General features: G+C 36.6%; 1 protein-coding gene across 1 annotated transcript in view; it reads left to right on the forward strand.

Annotated features, from left to right (window-relative positions):
• The first annotated feature begins 7170 nt into the window (after positions 1–7170).
• The window catches only part of GSTCD (glutathione S-transferase C-terminal domain containing), a 115930-nt gene continuing 97437 nt past the window's right edge, over positions 7171–25663 (forward strand). The window contains exons 1-5 of the mRNA XM_067568188.1: positions 7171–7230; positions 11692–12123; positions 15098–15574; positions 19416–19670; positions 20391–20484. Coding sequence (XP_067424289.1) covers positions 11713–12123; positions 15098–15574; positions 19416–19670; positions 20391–20484 — 1237 coding nt within the window. The 5' untranslated portion in view covers positions 7171–7230; positions 11692–11712. The remainder of the gene's footprint in view (positions 7231–11691; positions 12124–15097; positions 15575–19415; positions 19671–20390; positions 20485–25663) is intronic.

The following is a 25663-nucleotide window of genomic DNA, read 5'->3' on the forward strand; positions in this document are numbered from 1 at the left end:
GAAAAGGCAATTATGGAATATAATATAAAAAATAGTTATGGAATAACCTGCCTGAGTGGAGGTGGTCTCCAAACTTCCATGAGTTGTTGGCTTATACCCTGAAGCATCTATTTCTTATAAACTTTCTAATGTAACTGTGGATGTTCTGATCCTTGTAAATGTTCAGTTCTTTTTTTTTTATCCTGCTATGGTCTTGATCTCAGTAATATCTAGTGGCAATGAATGTGACAAATTACACCTCATGGTATTTCTAAGAAGATTTATTTAGTTAAATTGGCTGCCTTTCAGTTTATTTAAATGTTCCCTTGTTCTTGTATTAACAGGATTATTATGAGTTCTCAATTCACCTTCTTTATACCTTTAATTATTTTGTATGCATCTGTCTTGTATCTTCTCTAAAAAAAGATGTCCCAATATTTTTAGTCTCACTTCATATAAAAAATCTCTTCCATTTCGCTGGTCATTCTTGTGATCTTTTTCTGAACTAGGGTTCATTGAAAATTTTACATGGAAACTATTTTTGACAGAACATTGAGTTTTGAATTAGATGAAAATTTTTACAGAAAGTATCTGCTTTCCTTAATTTTTTTTTTATTTTTCATCAGAAAACTAAAAATGTTTAGCTTTTCCACAGAAAGTTGATTGTTTTAGTGTAACACTCCCACTGTTTTCAATTAGCTGCACTGTATGCCTTTCTTTTTTGGTAACATCCTTTTTGAAATAAGGTGATCAGAACAAAACACAGTATTCCAGGTGAGTACATACCATCAATTTGTGTAGTGTAAATATTTTACGTATTTTCTAATTATCTATCCAGTTTTTTGTATACCTAAAATCCTATTCCTTCAACTGCTTAAGGGACTATTCATGTGAATAAGTTACTCCCATGCTTAAATGTCTCTGGGATTTGGTGCCTCACATTACATCAACTTTTTTGTTTGGTTATGGGTTGTTTGTTTGTTTGTTTGTTGACTGCCATTACACATTCAGTGAGGTATTGATATAGAGTTGAAGATTTGTGCCCTAATTTCAGCAGTAATCCTGCAAAGGATTCTAAACTGTGGTGTAATTGTATGTGTTTGTACTATAAACAAAATATGATAGATACTATCCATCTAAAAATGTTTGTCTTGAATTTTTCACGATATGTTCTTTATTTTCCTGAAGTGTATGTGGTGACTAGGTAATTTTAACTATATTGATATGCACATCCTAAATTCTATTGTTTCTTTAGCATTTTTCATCTGAGCCACTCAAAGAACTTCACGAATGATATAAAACCCTCTGAATGTTATCATTGTTTATTGATGGAGAAACTGAGGCACAGAGGTTAAGTGACTTGCCCCAGGTCACACAGCAAATTAATGACATAGATGGGAATATAAATTAGATCTCCTGAGTCCTATGTATTAGAACCGCAGGTATCATTTTTGCTGTGCTACATATTTATTGGAATAACCATTATGTGTGTAAATAACTTAATGTGTCATGACATGTTAGATGGAAAAAAACATTGTCAAATGTTGTCCAGAGTTGTAATTTGCCATAATAAAACAAAACTTTTCACAGAAACTAAGAGCAATAGAAATGTTTCCATTTTTTATTTATGTTTTCCTGGAAACATCTGTTTTTAAACAAATAAACACTCCTCTATAGTGCAACCCAAATTTGTAGCACAGTGAAACAGACTTAATTGATATTTAGCCCAGTTGATTGAAATTTTCAAAAGTAAACAACACAATTAGTTAAAGTAAATTGGATTTTTAACGTTCTTTTAATTCTAACCAACTAAGCTTGTCTTAGTTCCTAGGTAAATAAATTTGTTTGTTTATAATATCTGGTCTTTAAGCTATGCAGTATAGCAGATGTTTTTAATTATTTGTATTGCTGCAGCAGCTAGAGGCCCTAGAGACATTGTTGTGCCTAGTACCAGTATAGGGTAAATGAGAATCCCTGTTCCAAAGAGTTTATACTGTAAGGGTATGTCTGTGTTGCAATAAAAAACTCACAACACTGGATCTCAGAGCCTGGATCAATTTGCTTGGACTTAACGGGGCTAAAAATTGCAGTGTAGATGTTTGGGCCTGAGATGGAGACTGGGTTCTGAGACCCCATGAGGGGGATGGATCTCAGAGCCTGGACCCAGCCTGAGCCTGAATGTTACACTGCAGCTGTTAGCACCACAGCCTGAGCCCCATGTGCTCAACTCAGCTGACCTGGGCCAGCTGCCACTGTGCCACCAATCTTTTATTGCAGTGTAGATGTATCTAAATAGACAAGGGAATGGGGGGAAGAGAGAAGATGATATACAAAGTAGAGTGAACAACATGATGATTTGAAAATATTGTGTTAATTCTGTGATTTATTTTTTTTTAATGTTTTGAGTGGGATTTTATTAATGAGGATTAGCTAAAGGACAAGTCAAAGGAAGGGTGGAAAGTATGCAGGTACATAAGACTGAGGTGAGGAAACTGTGCATGCGGAGTTTGATCAAATAGCCAGTCTGCACAGGGGAGAGAAAGTAAAACATGTCTGGCGACATTGCTGGTGTCCAAAGGCATGCTGCAGCTGATTATAAGCTATAATAGTACTGAAAGAAATATTTCAAATGGATGGTTAAAAGTTTGGCTGATGTGTTAAGGTGACGGTCAGGAAGGCTACAGAGCCTTGCGTCAATCCTACAACTAGTTCTGTGAGGTTGGAGTCATTTGCAGGATTGGAATACATGTTTTTCCTTACCTGTGTAATTTAACACACACTTTTGATTATTAAAACTGAAATAACAAAAAATCCAGTTTACTTTTCACCATTAAAGCTATTTATATTTTGCATTTCTCTTGTCTTGGATTGTGAGAAGAAGAACTAATCAGTTTCACTTTCTTTCTAATTAGTGTTTATTTTTGGTTCTCATGCACTAAATAAGAATACACAGAATGGTTTGCATTTGGGTTGCAAACACTGCAGCCACATATATGTTCAAAATAATTTTTTCCACTGTTTTCTTACAGACAAGTTCATGGATGTATTTTTCATGGTCTTATCTTTTTCAGACGAGACCTGAATTTGGGACAAAAATTGACCTGACAATATCTGTTAAAACCCTTTTTATATTTAATTATTCATTAGTGAATGTGATTTTATATTGAATTATTCATTAATTAATGTGCAAAACACGAGTCCCATCCCTATGTCACTTGTTGATACTTAATAAAAAATTCTCTGCTTCTTTACTGAAACAAGAGCCAAGTATAACTTTATGTACTGAACAGTAATTACAGGCATGTGTGAAAACCCATCATGTCTGGGACAGTTTAATAGCGACTCTGCTATCTTAATCTTACAGACCTTTAAACTTCTTGTGCTAGAGGAAATGTAAAAAGTCCCTTATTAAACAATGATCAGAGCCAGTCTGGAAGAAAAAGGTGATCAGCAAAAAATTCCTTTCTGCTCTTTGCTCTCTTCACATTACCCCATTCTAATTTTCAAAGGGATGGCAACTATTTAAAAATGTGTATCTAATCCCCATAATTATTTCCTATCCAGTTTTGCTTAAATTTATTATTACTCCCCTCTGCTAGGGGACAGAAGAAGGAAATTTAAAACTGGAAGAAGGAGAAGAGGAAAATGTCAGTGAATATATATCTGATTAGATTACCTTGAGCATGTGGCTTGAATGACATGAGGCGAGGGGTTAGTGCTTCCATCAGGAGCCAGTGAAATTCACGATGGGCTACTGTAACCTTGGAAAATTATCTATTGCTGCAATGAGTATCAGCAATATCTGTACATGGTTGAACTGCATGGATAGACCAGGATAAACAACAGAAACAATGGTTTTCTGAAATGGTGCTGCACATGGCTTGTACTGGTCTACACGTGCACTTTTACTGTGTTCAACTGAAGCCACTGTCAGCAATAGGTAACTCTTCTGGTGTAGGCTTATGTGAACTACAACATTTTTAACCATATTTAATGTGTCTTTGTATACTTTTCATGTACAGTTGTCATTTTTAAAAAATAAGATAAAGGCAGTATCTTTAACTTTGGAAACTGCAGTTATAGAGAGAGAGGGAAAAATCTCCTATTTGAGAGAACAGTTAACTGGGAATAAAAGACGGGCTTTTTGAACATAGCGGGTGGGTTTGCATTGATCACCACCATCTGTCTGAGGCTGAATAAGAAATTTCCTAGATAAATGTTTGAGGTAATGAATTATCTGTTTCATGACGAAAAGGTTTTTTGATGGCTAAGAGAGTGAGTGCAAGAGAAACCTGCTGGATTAATCTAAGCCTTCAGACTTCAAAGATGAATGGAAAATATAACTGAGAGACCAAGCTGAGCATATCATTGTGCAGTTGGTACAGTTGAGTGTGGAAGTCAGAGGTCAGAAATGATACTGCCCATCTCTCTTCAACCGGGTTTGTGTAAGCAAGGGAGGGAGGTTTTCCTAGCACTCCTCTCAGAAACTGGAATTGTTATAGAGAGGTTACCTGCTCATAGAAGTCGGAGGTTGGTTAAAGATTACCTTCAAAGGATTTTTTCAACAATCATCTTTTTGCCTTTTTTGCTTCTCTTATGTTATATAAAAATGCCTGAAAAGTTTGTTGTTTTTAAAGGGTCCCCCACCCCCCTTTTTTTTTAATGTTAGAAATATCAGGAATGTCTAATGCGGTCTTCTCTGGTTTTGCTGGAGAACGCTTTGGAAGCTCTCAGGGATATTGTTAGAGCTCACAAACACCTTAATTGAAAGAGCAAGGAGGTTGAATCTTTAACAAAGGCTCAATTTATTTGGGAGGTTAGCCACTGAAATCATGTAACTGTAAACAAACAAAAAAACAGTTTTAAACAGACTGACTAAACGTCTCTTCCTCACCCAATTGCTCGGATTTCTCTTGGTTCTTGTGATGTCACCATATTCAGTAGTTTTCCAGTTATCACAGAGTCTTTCAGCCTTGCCATGACCAAAATGTTTTATGTGAAAAACAAAAAGAATTAAATTAAGTTAAACAAACCCCAAACCCCACTTTCAAACAACCTTTATTCATCTTAAAGAAACAAAAAGAAAGGGCATGAGCACAAATTTCTCTCTTCTTTTCTTCCCCATTTGCTGCAGATCATCTTTAAATTGTGTGTGGAACTTTATGATGCTCCGTCACTAGAGGCTCCACACAAATATATTCTTGGTGATCTAAGAAAAAGCCTGAAACAACCCAAAATCTGTGGTGACCTAATTTATCTCTCTAGAGGCATTTTTTCTTTTTCTCTAACAAATCGTTTTGAAGATTTAAGCTTTATTTACACATGTAAACAGACATGTTTATTTTTGAAGTTTTTGTTTCATTTGCCTGTTGCATGATTTAACCTTGTTGGAGCTATATTTTGAAAATTAATTCTATATTAAGATATTAAGGACTGGGGTAATTTCATGGCATGATGTTGTTTCTCTAATGGAAAGACACAGTCTAAAGCATAGATACGAAACAGATAGTGACAATGTCCCTGAAAAGGTATAATTTTTTCTCCTCTGTTCAATGTTCTGGAGAATTTAAGATTTAATTTAAAAATATTTTCTTAGCCACTCTGGTTGCAGAAATAACTTTTTAAATATGAACCGTACAGCATTGTCTTCTTTGCAGACAGCTAGCTCTGAAAATCTCCAAAATAGCTCTGAGAAACATCATGTGCTACTGCTCAGCTCAACATGTTTACTCAGAAGCCTAATGACATGTTAATGTCAACATTGTTAATTACTTCACTGCTGATTATTTTAAAGGAAACATCCAAGTATTGTGCTGTCTGTTCCTGTTGAATGTTGTAGGGCATGAATGAAGAGATGGCTACCCTTACCCCAATAGTGTTCTTTTTTTAAAAATCTGCTATTGTAAGCGGTGAAACCCTGTAATAGGTTAGTCCTTCCTCAGCCTGACTCATAGCACCTAAGTCTACCCCTCTGTCTGACCTTCTGTCTGGGAGGGATGTGATATTTTCCTTGCTGCAGCCAGCAACTACTTATCATAATTTTTTCTCAGTGCTGTCTCTGATAGATAGCTGCTTCCTACTCAATGTGGTGCACTGAGAATCTACAGCCAAGACACACACCTGGAACAGTTGGGGAAAGAACAATAGGCAAAGCAGGCTCTATTAAGAGACTTGGAGTAAGGGAGAAGAGGATACACTGTAATAAATATCCTTTGATGCAGGCCCAGGGAAATGGGGAGACAAAGATCTGGATGATAAAAGATGTTAAGGCCAGGTGTGAAATTCAAAGGGTGTGGAATTATTATTATATTATTTATTAAGTGCTGGCAGTGTACTTAGCATTGTATGCATGATAATATTGCAATTCTAATGGAATTTACATCCTACCAGACAGACCCAAATAAGATAAGTTGCACTGTACGAACCAGAGGAGGTGCTGAGTGTTGAATATATCTTTGTTTTGTGATTGAAGTGCTTTGTGTTTGTGGGTGGCGTGCAGCTTAGAGTGGGGGGTGCAGACTAGAGGCTAACATGGTTAAAATGGTGTAAATGTAAAGTATTGACTCCACTAGTAATACTTTGCAGTAGTGTTACTACACACAGTCTCTGGCCCTAAGAGTTCAAGCTTATTCAAAACAATTAAAGAAACCTGACATTTTTGGGACGTCCACTGGGGACAGAGAACAGTATATTGTCCTAAATGGATCCTAATTAAGAATGTAATTTGTTCCACTCCGTAAAATGAGTTTAATACTGCTGATCTAAATTAACTATCTCAGATGCTGAAAAGAGAGTGGTTTCTCCCAAAATTACTATAAACCTCAAAGTACTGCTAATCTGAGGGAGAAAGATTTTGGTGGGGAAAGACCCTATGTTGCAAATATGCATGTAAGTTAATTACAGGCCTTAAATGTTTGTAAGATCAGTGCCTTAGTTGCCTGCTTCGGAGCTCACACCTGTGCTACAAACATTACAAAGCAGCAGTGTTCCTAAAATCATTTATTTTTCATCAATTCTTAAATTACACGTAGTTTACTTTGGTTTGAAACTGCCTGAATGCAATGATTAATGATAATCAACAAAGTTGTTTCTGCCCTTTTTTTTGGTTACATAATTTGTAAACTTCCAATGGTGGCCCCTGTTGAAATCTGTCAGTCATAATATTAACTAATTTCTATCCATTTTTTTTCAGGGGAAGAGGGAATTAACTTCTCAAACAACTGTCACATGCAGGTTTAAAAACTGTTAAATGTAAGTGTACTCTTTAAAGACTTTCATTAAGGCATTTTATATGAACGGCACATATCCTAAATATGTATGACACTCAAAGGTCTCTTGCTGCACTGGATAATTATGGCTTTAAAAAACTAGTTAGCATAGCTAGTAGAAAATCAAAGGGTTTATATTTTTCAGGACTGTCTTTTATGAAACTTGTAGAGATTTCAAATGATCATTTACAACCCCTCCGCCCTCCATAGTTTCTGTTTCTACTTGATTGTGGAACTAGCTTTCTTATGTATCAGAAAACTGCAAGCAAATTCACTGAGTAACTGCTTTGAAAACCTTGTTAGAAATCAACTAAGGGTATATCTTCACTGCAGAGATAACTTGGTGGATTTGCAACCAGGTTTAAGCAGCCATTCTGCACAGCAATACTCTATTGTGTCCTTCTGAGGACATACCCCACGATTCTTTGTTGCAATAAGCTGAGCCTCTTTATGATTCTTTCCCAGTAAATTGTGAGAGAGCTTGTCTGTCCTGGAGGAATATCAGCATTTGAGTGTTGTAGCCTGAGTCCTCACTACAAAGTGGACATGTTACCACCGTCCTTTGGGCTTTAGTCTATATCTAAGGATGGGCCAACTAGTCCAGGTTTAAAGCATCACTAAATCAAATTAGAAGGATTTGTGTGTGGAGTGGAGGGGTTAGGAACAACAGCCAAATAAGAGCCTGAGTTACTTCTGCAGTGAAGATATAACCTAAATGGTAAAATTAAAGAATCTAAGGGAAAAAACCCTAAATCCTCAGTTGGCATCAAAGAAGACTTTTTAATTCCTCCGCTGCTGACTGTATTAAAAAGGGTTCTTTGTGCAGTGTTGGCAGATCTGTGGTTTGGTTTGTGAAGCTTTATGTGATAAGTGCATATGTGAGCACAAGAGTACTGGAATTTGTCCAGCGGGAAACTTTTCTTGGGTGAGGCAGGTGGAATGGCAGCAAGGATACATCCCTGGTAGCTGACAAAAAGGTTAGGGTCCCAACCACTAAGTCCTTCATTGCATTAGGACTGCCACTGTCTCTTGGTTAGAGTGATAACTTGTTATCCACTGACATTCCTTTCAGGTAGATCCTGTTCAGCAGACCTCAGGAATATTCAAATGCATGGAGTATGAGGCATAGTTTTAAAGTGCTCGTTTGTTGCCCAAGCAGGGCTTTTGTGTCTCATTAACCAATAGGCTGAAAAAGAGTAACTATCTCAAAATCCTTTAGCTTTTGCATTTTTTCCATCCCAGTGTCTTATCCCCTATGTAATGGTTACAGTTTGGAGTCTTTTCTCCAGCAGGAAAAATGAGCAAGTGACTCCGCTTATGTGCCTAATGGGAGGTACTTTGGAATGAAAAGGTTTACACTTTACCTCTGGAGTCTTGACTGATGGATTTGGAATGCCAGCATTTGTAAAAGCTTGTGATTAAGGGGTAAAGAACTGTAGAATTTCACAGATTTGGAATGGAAAACTCAGCAGATTTTGTCAAAAGCTTTTACAGCTTTATATAGGACAATAAGAGTGAAAATGACATAATAGTTTATTGGAAAAATTAAGTCTATGATGGCATCAGTAGAAAAACAGTAAGAGGAGTTGTAGTTTATAAGAGGAATATGTATATTTGATAAGATGGAATGGCTTTGAAAGAAAAGTTTTTGTACAGGCTTTTGCATTAAATATTTAAATAAACCAAATGCACAAAAATCTAATTTAAAAATTATTGAAACAAATTTTGTATTTGATTTAAAATGCCAGTAATTAAATAATTCATAGCTAAGACTGATTCTTCTGGATACATCTTTTTTGCTCTGTAGTGCTACACTCTATCATTCCCTCCCCAAAGCTGTGATTTGAGTGTAGCATCTACCTTGACTTAAATGCTCTGGCTTTCCAGAGTTTGTTTGACCTGCAAGATTTCTTTTTGTAAGTGTGACTGATTTTAAGAGAGTGAATAGTTATTTATTTATTTATTTATTTATTTATTTACTTGTTGTGCCCTTCTTTTTGTGGCTGGTATATTAAGTGGAGGGAAGATGCAATGTTTTCATGTTGAGCTTCTAATATTTTGAGATGAAGTGGTGTGATCAATCACTTAAAAAAAAAATCCCGTAACATAACCATCACAGTAATTTGGATTTTTACTTTAGTCTGAAAGGTGGACTAGACATTTTTTGATATATAAGTCCTAGAACAATAGTTTTGGTTCACTTATTGTGGAAGTAAATAATTACAGCATATTCATGTAATTGCTCCAAGGATTTCTTATTAACCTAGATAATTTTTTTTTAAATAATACCTTTGGTCCAGTGTCATATGCTTTCTATACAAAACATGGATAATGGCATCTCTTGGTACTGTTAAGATACCTTTCTCTGGTTATGGTGTTATTTGCTTCTACAATGATTGCTTTAAAAGGGTGCCATCTAGTGTCTAAGATTGAAGTATGAATTGTGATTTATAAGACAGTACATGGGTATTTTAGTAGGTGGTGGTGCAGAAAAACTATTCCATCATAAATCTTACACTATTGCAGGACAGTTTAAGATTAAGAGAGGAAAATTTGACTCTTGAAGAAAGTATTAAGGAAATACTTTTCATACGATGACAAGAATATTAATGTGAGCCATGATTATTATTTTAGTGAAGTCAAAATTCTCTTTAAATGGACAATGTGTGCTTAAAATACACACACATAGGATTCTTGAGGTGCATTCAGCTTGTCTGGATTTTTTTTTTCTTGCTAATGGCCTTTCGTGAATGACCCTGAAGAAGCTGGATTTCATTTGTAGTATAGAAACCAGTGCTCTCTTCTGGTTACATGAATATGTTGTATTGGCAACTCAGTATGAGTTGAGGCAAAATCTATGCCTCAAATATATGAGGCAAAACTGTGCCTCATAAAAACAGCTGCTATAGTCATGCATACATGAGCAGTATCTGATTTTTTTAAAAAAGGCATGGTAATACTGGGAGAGATCTAAATACTATATATTTATTGATTTTTAGAGCAGCTGTTTCTGTAACTAGTAGGTGCTTGCTTACACATTTTTAAGAATACCAAATAGTAAATTGCAAAAAGTCATTCAAAGGCCTTAATAGGCTTGATTCATTTAAATCATGTTGAGCAAAGTGATTTAAATTACTGATTTAAATCTGTGGGCCGGAAACCTTGATTTAAATAATTGATTTCAATCTTGTTTTGCATTTGTACTTTAGTTGTTTTCCTAAAGAAATGTTGATTCTCATTGATTGGTAATCATTAAGACATGTTACTTTGCAACTAGAGATAGCCTTTACACTAAATCTGGTACTTCTTTTTGCTAACCAGGAGGATGTTTGATAGCCCAGATTTGTAAAGGTATTAGTCATTGCTCAGGTCAACATTTCAATGTCCAGATCTCTAAATCACTTTTGAAAATGGCACTTAGATGCCTAAGTCCCATTGACTTAATTATATAGCGTAACATACATTTATTCCGTTTTTTGAACATTTTTTTATTATATTAGAAAATGATGAATGGTGCATTTGTCATTTACTAGATGAATAATTTTTACTCATATTTGTGTTAAGCTGCATTTAGAATTCAATTAAAATGCACAAAAACTGCATTTTAATTTTTTGTTAGTTAAATAAAATTACCTGAAGTGTGCTGGATACATATGGGGAAAAAATAGGTTTATCAAAACATGTTTTGCATTTAAAACTGACTTATTAAACAGGAAGCATTACCTGTAGTTAGTGAATTGAAGTACTTGTTTCTGGCTACCATGTCCTTCAAATTTTTAGAACTAGTAGATTCATCTTCTCTCACATGTTATTTTTATTCATAGATTGGAAGAAGAAAACAAGAGTAGGCCTTAATAGGTTGTTGTAATTTACAGTTTAATTATAAATAGGCTTATTTTGAACAAAAAATATACTTAATTAAAAATCCATTTTTATATTTTTAATTATTTTTTTTCCACCCTGGGGTTTAAGAAAAATAATGTCCTCTTGTCAGAAATAAATACATGTTTAATACAAATAAAAATATTTTAATATCATTATATCAAGATCACATGTATGGAAGAAGTAGCCTTGTGATTGTAAAATACAGCAAATTATTTAGTTTTCTAATTCATGCTGTTTCAGGGGCAGATGTAATTTTGAAAGGACAGGAGACATACAGTTAGAGGATTGGGCTCTTAGTTACTGGAGTATTGAGAGGGGTTCAGTTGTGAGGTGTTAAATATATGTATAAATACATATCTGCAATCACTCATGTCTCAGGGGGGACTGCAGTCCACTTCTTGGGATTTGAATTGGCAAATGTTTAAAAGAACACTTGTCTAGAGTTAAAATCACCCGTCTCAAAATGGTGCCGTGGTCATTATTTCAAGTCTCTTTTTCAAACAAACAAACAAAAATGCTATATCCTTTATAAATGGTATTGTTCTGACTTCTATTTCAGGTACTTCAGCTTAGAAGGAAAATGAAAGGTGGTGGTACTGAAGAACATCTGTATCTGGCGTTCTCCCATCAATCTGAAGATTGCATCTTTCCTCTTCACACATCAATATCCTTGTTTTTGCTGTCCTACTGTGACTGTAAACTATTCAACGTTTTCTTAGTACCTGCTAGTGACAGTACAGATGACCAGTTATTTGGCAAAGCACTGCCCGGTGACCTAGAGGTCCACTTCATCTCAAGGTGTCAACTCCCTTTGGTTGTCCAGAGCTGCTGTTTGCCTGCTATAGTTGAGGAAAATGGCAAATTCTGTCGCGCTGGTCTTTCTGTTGTATTGAGGCACATAATACAGAAAACATATGAGGTAGATCCATCAGAGAAGTTGGTTTTGGAACTTCTGGGCTTTAAAAAGACATGCCTAAAAGCCTGTGCTGAAGTGAGTGCATCTTTTTTGGTTATGTATTTTAATATAGTTTAACATTAACAATTGGGTTTTAATGTGAATGTCTGTTGGAATGTCCAGTTAAGATATTTTTTCATACTGTTTTCTATTGTTGGTACAAGAGCACACAATATTGATTCTGGCATAAAAGTGAATGGTGATGATTTAAAATAAAATAAAAAAAAAAGCCTAAATATTTAACAAAATATAAGTAATCTTAACAGTAAAAATATGGGTCAGATGCTCAGGAGCCATAATGTGCTGTCGTTCAGTAGAAATCAGTGGAGTTATTCCATTTTAGACGGATTGAGAATCTGCCACTATGTGTTTAATTCAATTTACTGTTAGTCTGCCATGATCAGATTTCAGGGTTGTGTTCGAAAACTGGTGTTATCACTAACCCCAAAATCAAGTCGATGAACTGCATTCCTTATACAGGTGTTCAGGATGACATAATTTCTTCTAAGATAAATATAGAACCCTGAACTAAGGCCTTGGAAGGTGTGTAAAAGAGAAGACAATATTTAAATGTAGTTACGTAGTAGTGTAGGTCCAGAACCAAGCTTATGGGTTTCTTGTGCTAGGAAAGGTTTGATAATTAACAATTCTGAGAACTCGAATCAATCCTAACCTTTAAAAAAGTTAAAGTTAAAAACAAAGAACCAAATTCTTTTGTTTTGCATTATAGAAAGTGAAAGGCACTATTGCTGTACAAAAAAATCAAAGAAACAAAAATCCTATGGGCAATGTAGGTAGGGGACAGAACATGTTTAGTGAAAAGTCCACTCCTTACATCCCAGGTCAGCTACTCTAAGCTGTGAAATTCTTTAATGCCATTTAGAAATCATGTAGTCATTTAATTTTTCAATATATGAATATTACTTGTCTACGCTGGCTTATTTGAAAGACCTGCTTACTTGTTCATCACTTTGTAAAATAATACCTTCTTAAATTGTTCCTACGTAAATATATTCTGTCATAGGATAACCTTAGTCTTTAGTTCTGGTCTGTGCAGTGACCTAAGATCATACAAGTTTAATTGTATAATAAACCTGAGCCATAGCCCTGTTTACTCTGCAGTACAATTGGACCTCATTCTGTGACAATATTAATTTGTTCTATCACTATGAAATATCCTTTATTCCTATTCCTCAAAACAACACATGCATCTATTGCTTATGAAAATACTCACTGACATAAAATTTATTGTTGCTTATTTTCAACCATGATTATTTTTGAAGATGGATTTTTTCATTACACTTTCCAGGTGCCCTGGGTCCACACTCTGCCTTTGGTTCCCATAATGTTGTCCAGATGACACAGCACAGAATCACCTTCTACCTATGTGTGACAGTGAGCTTTTAGCAGTCTTCATCAGCTTATCTCCCTTTTCTTCTTCGAGTGCTTGCTCATGTTGATTTCAAACTAGGTATGCGCGTGCCACGTGCACAGTCCACTGGAAAGTTTTTCCCCCAGAATACCCGCAGGGTCGGCTGTGGAGCCCCCGGGGGTTACACCACCATGGCACTCTATACAGAGCCTTGCCAACCCTTCCCTCTTCAGTTCCTTCTTATCATCCAGTCACTGGAACAACCGGTTTCTCTTGCTTAGCAAGTGATCCCCCTTCTTATCGCTTCTCGTTAAGTACCTGTAAATAGTTAAAATTTAGTGTAGTTAGGATAGAGTTCCCGATTAGCGGGTAGTTAGTTCTGCCCACACCGTACTGGGGGTGGGGTATGCCTGGCTTCAAGTTGTGTGGGTCCTGCAAGAAGCTTATGCCCAGGGACGACCCGCGCTCCTCCTGCCTGAAGTGTTTGGGAGAGTCGCACTTGCGGGACAAGTGCAAGTTCTGTCAAAGCTTCCGTCCAAGGACCCAGAAAGAGAGGAGCCAAAGGCTCAAATCTCTAATGATGGAGGAAACTTTTTGCCCTTCGGACACTTCGGGGGAGCAAGCTGGAAAATTGGCCTCGGTGCAGAGTGCTCCAGAGTCAGTAAGAGAAGGGCCGCAATTGAAGGACTCTGTTAAGGAGCCGCGGCACAGACGCATCTCCCGGGCACCAAAGACCATGGCACGGGGAACTCAGTGGCACCGTTCCCTGGTGCCGCATAAGAAGAAAAGGTTGGAGAGAGGCTGTTCACCGACATCAAGATTGTTGGGAAAGGAAGCGGGCAGAGTGAGACCAATCCATAGCATCCCAATGAAAATAGATTATAATCTGAGTTTATGCAACTAATTTAGTATGAGTGTGTAGAGGTGATGCAATGGTGAAATAATTTTTATGAAAGTTATGACTTTATTCCTCCCCACCCCCAAAACAGTTATAGGAGTGAATTAAGAGACTCTGCTAAAGAAGCTAATTTGATGCCATAAATTCTGGATTATTGCACTGGTGAATAAATCCAACAAGAGAAGAAGATTGAGTTTAAAAAGAGTTGTATAAATCTTAAACAGAAATAATCCAAAATAATGGAGGAAAGGGGAAAGAGAATTAGGGGAAAAAAACCTGGAATTTTGTTAAGATATCATTACAATTGGACTCATATTTCTTAGGTTTCTGCCATTACAAGCAGAAAAGCAATCCCAACATCGTTTAAAGCATTTCTGAAATAGATTTTCTGTAAAATAAATTATGTTTGTGGGATTCATATATGATGTGATATTTTGGTTTTACTGGTACTCATTAGAGATAACCAATGTAATTTAGTCATGGCTTCAGCTCCCAGGGATAATACAGCCACCCCAAGCTAAAAAAAAATGTAGCGTGCGTGTGTGTGTGTATGTGTATATATACACCTTGAGTCTTTAACATTGCCAGTACACAGGGGGGACAGCATATTAAAGGTGGAGTTTCAGCCTTAACATAGAAGCTTTTTGCTTTACAGGATTTAAATCATGTCCTTCATTTTGAATGCCTTCATTATAATCCAAACAGTTCTAATGAAACTATGCTTGTTTGTTTGGTGACAGGTTAGTCAGTGGACCAGACTTTGTGAGATCAGCATCCCACAGGCTGTCGAGAGCTTTCTGAGTACATCTCCCGAACAGTGTCAGGCCATTCCACCAGAGATTTTTCTTCTTGAGAAGAAGCTAGGAGAACCTGTCAGAGTGCACAATGATGACAAAATCCGAAGGCAGAAACTTCAACAGCAAAAGACAGGTGATAAGACTGCAGTGCCTGCCCTTACTAGAAGAGCAACAAAAAATCTTAGCCCAGAAGAAGGAACAACAGTAGAAATCCAGGACCAACCACCTGCGAGCTTGGAACTGAGAGTGGCTTTCTCAAAATTAGTGGTGCAGGAAATACCTGCTACAACCAATAGGGAGCCCTCTGACATCAGGAAAACAAAAACCTCTGATCTCCCACTTCTGGAGCATGTTTTTGCTGAGGGGCTTTATTTTACTCTGGCAGATGTAGTGCTTTTGCCATGCATCCATCAATTCTTGGTAAGAAAACGGCTTCTGTAATTAATAGTGTCCATATCTTTTTAGAGTCTGAAAAGTTACAGAACTACATGATATAAGACACGTGCAGTCAAGCAAAGTATTTACTATGCACAAAATAGTTTCCCTTAATTGTTTTGTATGTGTAGCACAGGGAACAAAGAGTTCTCTTTATCAATAACTAAAATGTAAAGTATGTATGAGACAGTTGTTGGTAAGGAGCCAAATGAATCCTGTATATTTACTCATCGAGTATACGGAAATATAGTGGCACACAGGATGTTCAAAGAAGTGTTTCTTTTAACCCTTATTTCAAGCACTTTTGTTAGCCATTTATTTTTGTGCTTTGTATGTCTTCACAATTGGCTGGGTCTGCAAAATCAGAGTAGAGTGTGACTTCTGTCATGTCTGCCATTTGAAACTCGATGTCACACTTATGTCATAATTTATTAGCCATTTCCCAGACTGAGGAGGTGGAACTAAGGAGTTTCTGGTGACACTTAATGGATACTTGGGCCTCATAAGACAGCTAAGAGAGCTCAATTTGTGAGGAACCGCAGCGAGCGGGCAGGCTTCTGTGGAAGGTCCTGAGTGAGGGTCTGCAGGAGACTCAGGGGACTCCAAGGAAGAAGTCTGAGAATCAGGGCTCTATCCTAGAGACTTTAAAGGTAATCTGGAAGGGACTGGGAACTGAGCCCAGGATAGGCTAAAGAGGAGCCCAGGTGGGGAGAAAGTACTTTTTTTTTTTTTTTGGGACTTAATTTGGACTTGTTACCTCAAAAGAGAATTAAGTTTAGAATGACCCATCTGAAGGACTGAGCCACATGAAATCCCAGAAAATCCTGGGGAGGAGGAAACTGAGGCAGGGAATGACTGCAAAGTCTCATATGGCCAGGAAGAAGCAGAAACGCTCCATTACACTCAGCTATCACATCCCAAACAGTAGCCTCTTCCATATCTGAACCAGCGTGCCAAGGAGAGGGGGGAAATAACAGGCTGGGGGATTAGTTGTGATCCAGTCTGAGGGATGTGGCAGGTGAGAGCACTACATGGAAGACAAAAGGGGTCTAAACTGGGGACCTGGAGAGAAGAAGTCATGTTTATGTGGGAGGGAAGAGCCACCATCAATCCATGTACTCAAAGAACCTTAATTTTGCCCCTCATCTCAAGGATACTCCCAAATCAGGAAATACTCCTATTTTCAACAAAACACCAAACAATTAGCCTAACTCTAACTTGATTATTTTACGCTTCTTGATAACTGATTCTACACTGCTGTAGTATTTAAACCTAAGTGCACCTTTCTTTACATTGCTACAACAAACAATCCTGACTTTAAAACCAGGCACAATTGACAGAAAAAGATGTCTGTATCTTTACTGACAGTGATCAGATTGAGAACATTCATATGAGACAATTCCCCAGAATTGGTAAGTGTCCTTTACCAATTCCTGGATCCAAACTGTTAATTGATGTCGCACGCACGCACGCACACACACACACACACACACAATTTCTTGCATGTTCTTTCTTTGCTGCCTTTGTTTACAATCATAATTTACAATCTTCTGTTTTGTACTATAACAATTTCCATGGCAACAATGCATAGTATCTCACAGGGCTAATGATCTCCTAATTTGGCTAAACTGATTTACAAATAGGGCTAGACTAGAAAGACATCTTGTAGAGAGAAAGACCTTGAAATAAATAAATAAATGAATAAAAGCACTGTCAGAGAGGTATTGGTAGACTTACATTTCCATTTCTCCATCTACCAAGCTGTTGATCTAACTCAAATAACCTGAGAAAAGTGTGTCTACCATTCAACTTCATTTTTTTTAGAAGTATTAAATGATTGTACCCTAAAGTTTTACAGAATAAAAGTCATAGCTCAAGATTTTCTTTTCCTGAACTTTTTTTTTAAAAATCGAGGAATATTTTCTGAGAAAAAGCTATTTTACATCTCACTGCTTTAAAAAACCCAAAACTCTCCTACATCTCTGTAGATGTTATTTTTGTTAAGGTTAATTTAAAAAAAAAATTCTTTGTATGCTCTGCTACCAGTCTCCTCTTTCTCATTGCTACAGCTGCAAGAAGAGAGAAAATTTGGCAGTAATAGAGCAAAGTGGTGGAAGGATCCAGATGAGAAGAGCATAGGATTGGAGGTGGTGCTGTGGTGGAGCAGAGTAGCAGGTTCTAGGGCTCTGGGGTTGAGGGAACAAGGGGGAAGCAGTTATGGCAGCTCAGTGAGTCATTACTTTTCCTGGTGGCTGATATTTATGCTCCAAAACCTGAATTTTTATGGAGGAGGTAAGAAATCTAGTCCTTGTATCTGCTAAGGGAAGTAGCAGGATACAATGAGATGTGGAAGGAAGAAAACTGAGGGGTAAACAACATATAAAAACTAGAAGATAATGGAAAAGGGGCATAATGTGTTGGAAGGTGAAGAGAACGAAGGATGGCAGGAAGCAAGAAAAGGATGCATGACATTAACAAACTGATAAAAATTATAATTGATCCCTCTGTAAAATGGCCAAAATCTTGAAGACTATTGCTTGTATAAAGTAGTAGATGTTCTGAAATTCACTGTCTTAATGATGCAGGAATTAGCATAACATTACTTATTTCCATGTCGGTTCAACCATCTGAATTTCTTTGTAAAATCCTAGATCCAATGCTGCCCCAGGCAGACTTCAGTAATGTGCACATTATTTAAACAGCCCATTTTAATGCAGACAATCAATTTAAAATGAACAGATTCGTTTCAGTACATATTATTTGGTGATGGTACAAAATAACAAGAGACCAGATCAGTAAAAATAACAAACTAGTCATTTAAAATCCAGATACAACAAGCTCTAAACACAACGTCTTTTATCTGATTTCAGCATTAAACCCTTTCTCATTATTTACACTCAGTAAATTCTCCCTGATGTTTTATACACTGTGGCCTTATCCTGTGTAATGTATCCTATACATTGACACTATCTGAATCATTTGTGTAAGGAGAGATGTACACTAATTGGCCCTCATTTTAGGCTATCTATAACCACGGAAAACTAAGACTGAAATAAATTGTCGTATTTCAATTTAAATACTTGCCCACATCTCCAAGTCAGCAGGAGAAACGCAAGATTTCCTTTCTACCACATTTCGAAATGGCTCTGTCAAGTAAGCTCTTCAGAGTTGAAATACTGTTTGTAAAATGGCTACTACACTTTCTGAGTGCTATATAAATAACAAAATATAACTATATCTATTTTAAATATATATCTTAGATATTTTAAAGCCCCTTTTGCCTTCAAGATCAGCCAAAATATGAATCAGAATGAATTATTATGAACCACACTCAGCTTTATATTTCCTCTCCCTTTCTTCTGTTTTTTTGGCACAACTAAATGAATACTTGGTCCAGCCAGGTATCATAAGTATTTTTACTGACCATGCATATTTTACTTTTCACTGTTTAATCCTGAATTCTTCTTTCTTCCTCTGAACCTTTTGAAAGCAGAAACATCATGACAAACCAAAGTTATAACTGTTACAGTAGGACGACTCCCAGGGCCAGATTCATAATTATGGTCCAGTACTCAGGTAGCACAAAGGTGTGTCAGACTCTGTCTGTAAATGGACAGCAAAAAATTCCAGCTGTGGGGTGTGGGAGTTTCCAGCTAGTGTTAAGCCGGGGAAGCCAACTTCTGCCTTATGCACCTGTCCCCAAGCATCCATCACATGATGGGGAAAAGGGAGGAGCAGAGCTTTGCTCTATAATACAGACGTTTTCTTCTGTGGATTGAATGCAAAAAATTGCAGTACTAAGTAAGATTTCTGCTTTATTGTCTAGGTTTTCAGCAAGAAGCACAACAAAAGGCTATTAGATTTGCCTCTGATATCCGGTTGGTACCACAGAGTTCAGGAGGTGCCTGGAGTAAAAAGTGCTGCTGCTAAGTGCAATATGCAATTTCTCCAGTTTCCAGATTTGCTGTCTTTCCCAGATGAGCAACTGATAGACGTCTGTACAATTCCTGATGACTTAGAGGAGGAAAATGAAGACAATCAGTTTATAGGTGGTCCAAGGCCAACCATGACAAAGTTAATGGTAATTCAAATTTTAATTTTTTTATTTTCAATAATATCGATGATAATATTATAGTTCTGCCGGAATTTAGGGTAAAGCAGACCTCTAAATAGTAACTAATTACTGGTGTTTGGAAAACACCTTTGGAAGCTGTAATCAGCTCAGGAAGGCCTACCTGTATATTTTGGCTTCTCTAGCAGAACTATTGAGCTAGAATTTTTTATTTATTTATATTTTTGTTGTTTAACCTCTGAATAAAAAATGATAAAGTTTGTGACTGGAGGAAACCAGATGCTAAAATGATTAAAGTACACAATGGTATTGGTATATATATTATGAAACAAAACAAAAAAAAATTAAATGTTTATAGAACCAAAAATAAAATGCTGCTTTGGTGTTAATATTATGTCTTTTATGATGTTTCAGTTGTTTGTTCAGAACAGTGAGTACCTGGAGACTCAAGTATGTTTTGTCAAAGAAAATATAAAAATCTCCATTTCTTCATAAAAGATAATAAAGTACTTCCGTAGGAAAATGAAAGCCAAAGAAAATATAACTGTTTGGTATGGAAGGACAATAGTCCTACCATCTAACTGAGGATGAAAGTATGTTAGCGCTTAATCCTGCACCATTAAAGTCAATTGGAACTTTGCTACTGACTTCATTTGGCATAGGCTTAAACCCTAAGGCCTGTTTGAATGAATCTGTCTTTGAGAGAGCAGTTTTTTTTCTTACCCACAGGAAAGCAGTATTGAAGCAAAATTTTCTCCTCATCCCTGCCCTAGCTGGACCCTAGACTGGAACAGTCTACCAGCAGCAGTCAGTCCTGGAGAAGGTAAGGTCTTTCTTCTTTTTCTTCTTCTTTTTCATTTCTTTTTCTTCAAGCTGTTCCTATAAAAATTATACTTTTTCTAATAAAACTACTTAATGCTTTGGGTAGGAAGAATGGAAGTGTACATTATTTTCCTTGCACTTACATTGTGTTTGTTCTTTTTTTGTCCAATGTTACATTTTCCACTGCAATTTCATGATGGCATACTAATCAGTATGATAAGTATTGTTATGAATTATACTCTCCCCTTGAAGCATTAGCAGATTTTAATCACTTGCAAAAATAACCTTCCATTAACCAGACTTGGAAACTTTACACCATTTTTCTCTCGCATGAGTTTACGATTTCCTCTCCTACTCCTTCAGTACATTAGGTAGCGTTTTCTGACTTCATAGAAGAGTTGGCAGGTTTTGTTGCAGGTGTATTCCATGCATCCCTAGGCCCTTTAATTCTTATTCTCATCTATAAATTCCTATGAGCCAAAATACCTGCATTTTGAATTCTCTTGGGACTCTGAATGTTTTTTCCTATTTCACGCCTCAGCGTTATTTCAGAAAATGAACTTTCCTCAGAGCCTTAACAATGTGTTTGGGACCCCTCGAGGCTTCTAGTTACTCAGACTACAAATGTGTTTTCTTCAAGGCTTCAGACTTCTTTTCCTTTACGGGAGATACCTTTTCAGCCTGACAGCCATAGTATTGTTTCACAAAAATCACTGTTGTCTATTTTTCCTTTTCCTCTTGTGCACGATGGCTAAGACAAATTTTCCACAGACAGATAAGTAGTTTTTCACCATTGCTTTATGGGTACTGCTTTAAAAATAAGAAAGTAAAAAGTAGACTGCCAAACATCCACTAGAGGGGGAAGTAGACAGAAGTCTAATTCAGCCTCTCTTAAAGCATTAATCCTAGTATTCTAGTCCACACAAAAACCTGAATATCTGAGTTTTATCTTGAATTTTAGAAACCTTAATTACCACATAAAATGGAATAATTTCCAATTTCTTTCAATGTAAGTTAGGGATTGGATACAGGAATAGATTTAAAAGGTTTATGTTCTCTGATGACTCTGATGTAATCCCAGAGGAAGTTCCTCAGACTCTCAACAGCAGGAAGAATCTGTTAGTTTAAAGTGTTCTATGTGGTCTCAGCAACTTGCTGTACATCTTTACTGAATTGTGGTGACTGTCTAGTTAAGAGAGCAAGACTTCACTTTCGGGGAAGGCCAGAGAAAATGAGACCGTGACAACAGAAAATGCCTACCAAATCTTAAAAAATCTAGATTTTGCTTTCAACTGCCAAAAACTGAGCTGCTAGTGTTGGGCTAGTGTTGTTAGAAGGGAAAACTTGTGCTTTTTAGCAACTCGGTCTTTGAATTCAGAACAGGAACATTTGTCATCCTATGCTTTCTGAGATTGACATCATTTTCTCCAACTGATATATTATTTTATGTACCTAGTTTTTTTTTCTTTATTGCTTAGCCCAGTGGCCAGAAGGAATCAATATGTTTGTAGGAGTGCACTAAAACAATTTGTTGTAATGTTAGAGGTTGTGGTGACATTTTGTAGGCATCTCTTATACCATTCACTGTCTTCCAAATGGCCACACACTTACCATAAACTATTCATAAAGCTGTTGGAATTGCAGGGATTTTTGTGTGAATCTAGCTCACTCACAGGCTTTGCAGATGATGCCATGGATTTGTACTATGTCAGCTGATACAGGTAGCAGGTTCTGTCTGTGCATGTAGGTTAGTAATCTCTGGAATGTTTGTATTCACACCACCACCATCACCCTGAAGGCAATGGTAGTTCTTGCGATTCTAATTTGTAGGCTGGTTTCTTGAGCAGATGTTTCCAGAATGTCTGGATTCTGAATGGGAATTGCATTAGGGTGTAGTAAAACAGATGTTGAGACATGCCTATTCCAGATTTACGACTGCAAAATGAAGAAATACATATCCAGATAACGGGGAGTTCTCAGAGAAGATACTCTAAAAATGATGGGCAAATTAGATTCTTAATGCCAGTGTACTGCTATTTTTATGTGAGCTTTTCTAAATAGACTTTTGGGGTCATGATGATAATTTTGATTCTTTCCTGGTCATAATTATTTCACATTGCTAGAATTCTGGAAGTCTTGCCCATGGATTCTACTCAGGCAGAGAGCACTTACACAGAAACAGGTGACTGGTCCAGAAGCACTTTGTCCTTTTCATGGGTAGTTTGGCTGCTGAGAAGTACAACTTGGATAATAGTGTTTCTCTTTAGTCCTGCATATACTGCCAATCTCCAAGAAGCTAGTGAAAAAGTAACATCTCTCTGCAAAAGTGGGAAAGCTTTGCTTTCTTTTATGAAAAGCACAAACATCATCTTAGAGACTGGTTGAATGGCCAGCACACAGAAATAACACATTCAATCAAGTATTGTGTTGGGATCCACTTAAGACACACAAGGACATATACACACACATTTCCTCTTCACATGGAAATAAGATCTCTTGCCATGTAATATATTTAGTGGAGCCCATCTGTTCAGAAGTTGGTGGCACTTGTTTTGGGTGTAATTGCAATCCTCAAAGTCATGACAGACCTTCGCTGCTCCATGAATAGATTTATGGTTTATAATTTAATATATTTGTCTTTCTAAGATTAACTTTCTGTTGCTGGTTTCCTACTGAGAAATTCTCTTGCTGGAAAGTTATGCAACACTTATATTATTGTTGCCCAGTTTCTTTTAAAGGAAAAATTAACCTTTAAGATAGGATCTGTCAGCATTACACAATACTGTTTCAGACTTCTTGCCAATTTCTGGATATACCCTGTGGGTTAAAATAATTTTCTACTTTGGCTGATAAATAGCATAAGAGTGACAGGTAAAAGTTATATTAAAAGGTTCTAACATTTGTGGACATCAAATTAACTTTTTTGTTTGCTTACTGTCTTCCAACATTGGGGCTGGCAATTTCCATTCACACTGTGTCTAGGTGGCTGGTTCTTTTTCTGGATAGGAAAATGTCTAAAGAGGTGATTTATAAAGGCCATTATTTTTTGGAAATTTTTCTTGTGCTGGGTCTAATTCTCTGCGGAAAAAACATCATAATTCATGGGCGATCCTGCCGAGTCTAACTGAAGGGAGGAAGATGTTTTTTTGTTTTGTTTTTGAGCTTTTTTTTTTTTTTTTTTTTTGTGGAAGTTGATACTTTTTCCTGCTGGCACACTTGCTGAAATAGTCACAATAGTGGCATCTGCACAATGGTTTTGAGTGTTTTATTCAATTTTAGTTCACAATTTTTTTCTAGTTTTGCATCATCTTTGGAAATACTGTTTAGAGAAGGCCTAGCTTGTTCACAAAGTGTGCAGGAGAGGGAGGATTCAGTCCCTACCTCCCTTCCCCCCCAAAACAACTCTACCTTTTTAACCAGGGTTGGTGAGGGAACCCATGGATTATGATTTCTGTACAGAACAGGGGGAGCCATACAGAAGAAAAAAAGTACAGGTAAGAGAACTAATGTTGCATTTAAATTAGGTTTAGCTACCTGTTCAGCTCTGCTGTTCTCACTCTGTGACTACACTGTATGTCATCTACTTTTTTATTGATGGAGACTGATTGGGGCTATATAAATTCTCAGTATTTTATTATTAGTCCCTACCTGACATGCTAAGAAAACAAAGAAGTTGGATGTGACAGGGCTTTAAACCTGAATTTGAATAATGTGTTTCTATTGTATAAAGTGCTTTCAAACAGATTATTTCTGTAATTTGGTAAATAAAGTTCCTTTTATTAATGTTCATATAAATTAAGAAATGGGAGCAAATTGTTCAATTCAGAAACACTTCGTTTTTATCCACCGTTAATTTACCTTCCTACCAGATAGTATTTTCATTTAATAGTATGAATAATATACTTGGTATTAGCTTTAAACTATCTTAAATTAAACATTCATACTTTGTGTTCTGTTGTGAATGTATTGAAGTTCATAGAATGTATTCTTCAGGACAGAAGTTTAATTGGACCACCTTGCTGTCATAGTTACTTATTACAGCAGAGAGCTATTGATGATGGCAATGCTAGCTGAAATTAATTTCAGTCAATATTTTCTGTAATTTACTTTTGCAAAACTAAAGATTGCAGTATTGTGATTTGAATTTCACTCACATTATATATCCAGTTGTTAAATAATGTTTCTAAAATAAAATTACCAAGCCTGTCACTCTTAATTGGAGTGCAATTTCCAAAAGTGGTACTTTCCTAAGAACAAAGTAAACTAATATTTTAAATTATGGATCTGCTCCTACCTTTTGATTTCTGACATTATGTGGATTAACTTCCGAAAAGCAATTGTAGCAATCTTGAGACATTTATGAATCTTTGACCTCTGCCTTTTTCCATGACAGATGATCAAAATATTTGTTCATATTTCATGTACTGTATATCTTATATCGCAAAATATTTTTCGTGTAATACATGGAATGTATTAGTATGGCAGCTGCAGGTGATGCTCTAATAACGCTTTTAGACTTTTATACATCTGCCGTACAGATAAAATTCAGCCTGTCTTTTGTAAAGTTTTTGTGATTGTTAGTATGTATTCCATAAAGTGTCATTTGTTTAATGTTCTGTGTTTCTTCCCCAGTCCACTAGTTAATATGAGGGAGCAACAGTGGTAAAATAATCAGAAAATGTAACTTTTCCTTTTTCTTTATATGCCATTATAATTTATTTCCATTCTCCATTTTTGTCACCAAAAAGCCTTGGCCAACATTTTAAAAAATACGTATGGGCTCTTAAATCCATATTTACATTCCTAAACTACGTTTGGCCTGAATTTTGAAAAGTGGAAGCTGAGGGTTCTCTGCACTTCTGAAAATCAGGCCAAAGTCATTAAGGACTGTGCCCTTCCCCTGTCTTATTGGTGAGGAGGAGGAAGAGGAGAAGTGATTTAGAGAAATGTGAGCTAAGGGAAGAGATGAATTAGGCACTCAGAAATCATTGGGCCTGGTTGTGACTGCAGGACCTTTGATGCCAACTGGCAGAGGGCACAGGGGTTCAGAGATCCCATGGTTTCACCAGAGGGATCATGTAAGGTCTCAACTGAAAGTCTGTGTCTCACTGGTCATCATAATCATTGAGAGATGTACATTTGGAAAATATGTGAGGGGTAATGTATGTACACTAAAAATT

Source organism: Emydura macquarii, unplaced genomic scaffold, assembly GCF_026122565.2.
Source record: "Emydura macquarii macquarii isolate MOO-44397 ecotype Brisbane River unplaced genomic scaffold, CSIRO-AGI_Emac_v2 contig_2863, whole genome shotgun sequence".
NCBI lineage: Eukaryota > Metazoa > Chordata > Testudines > Chelidae > Emydura > Emydura macquarii.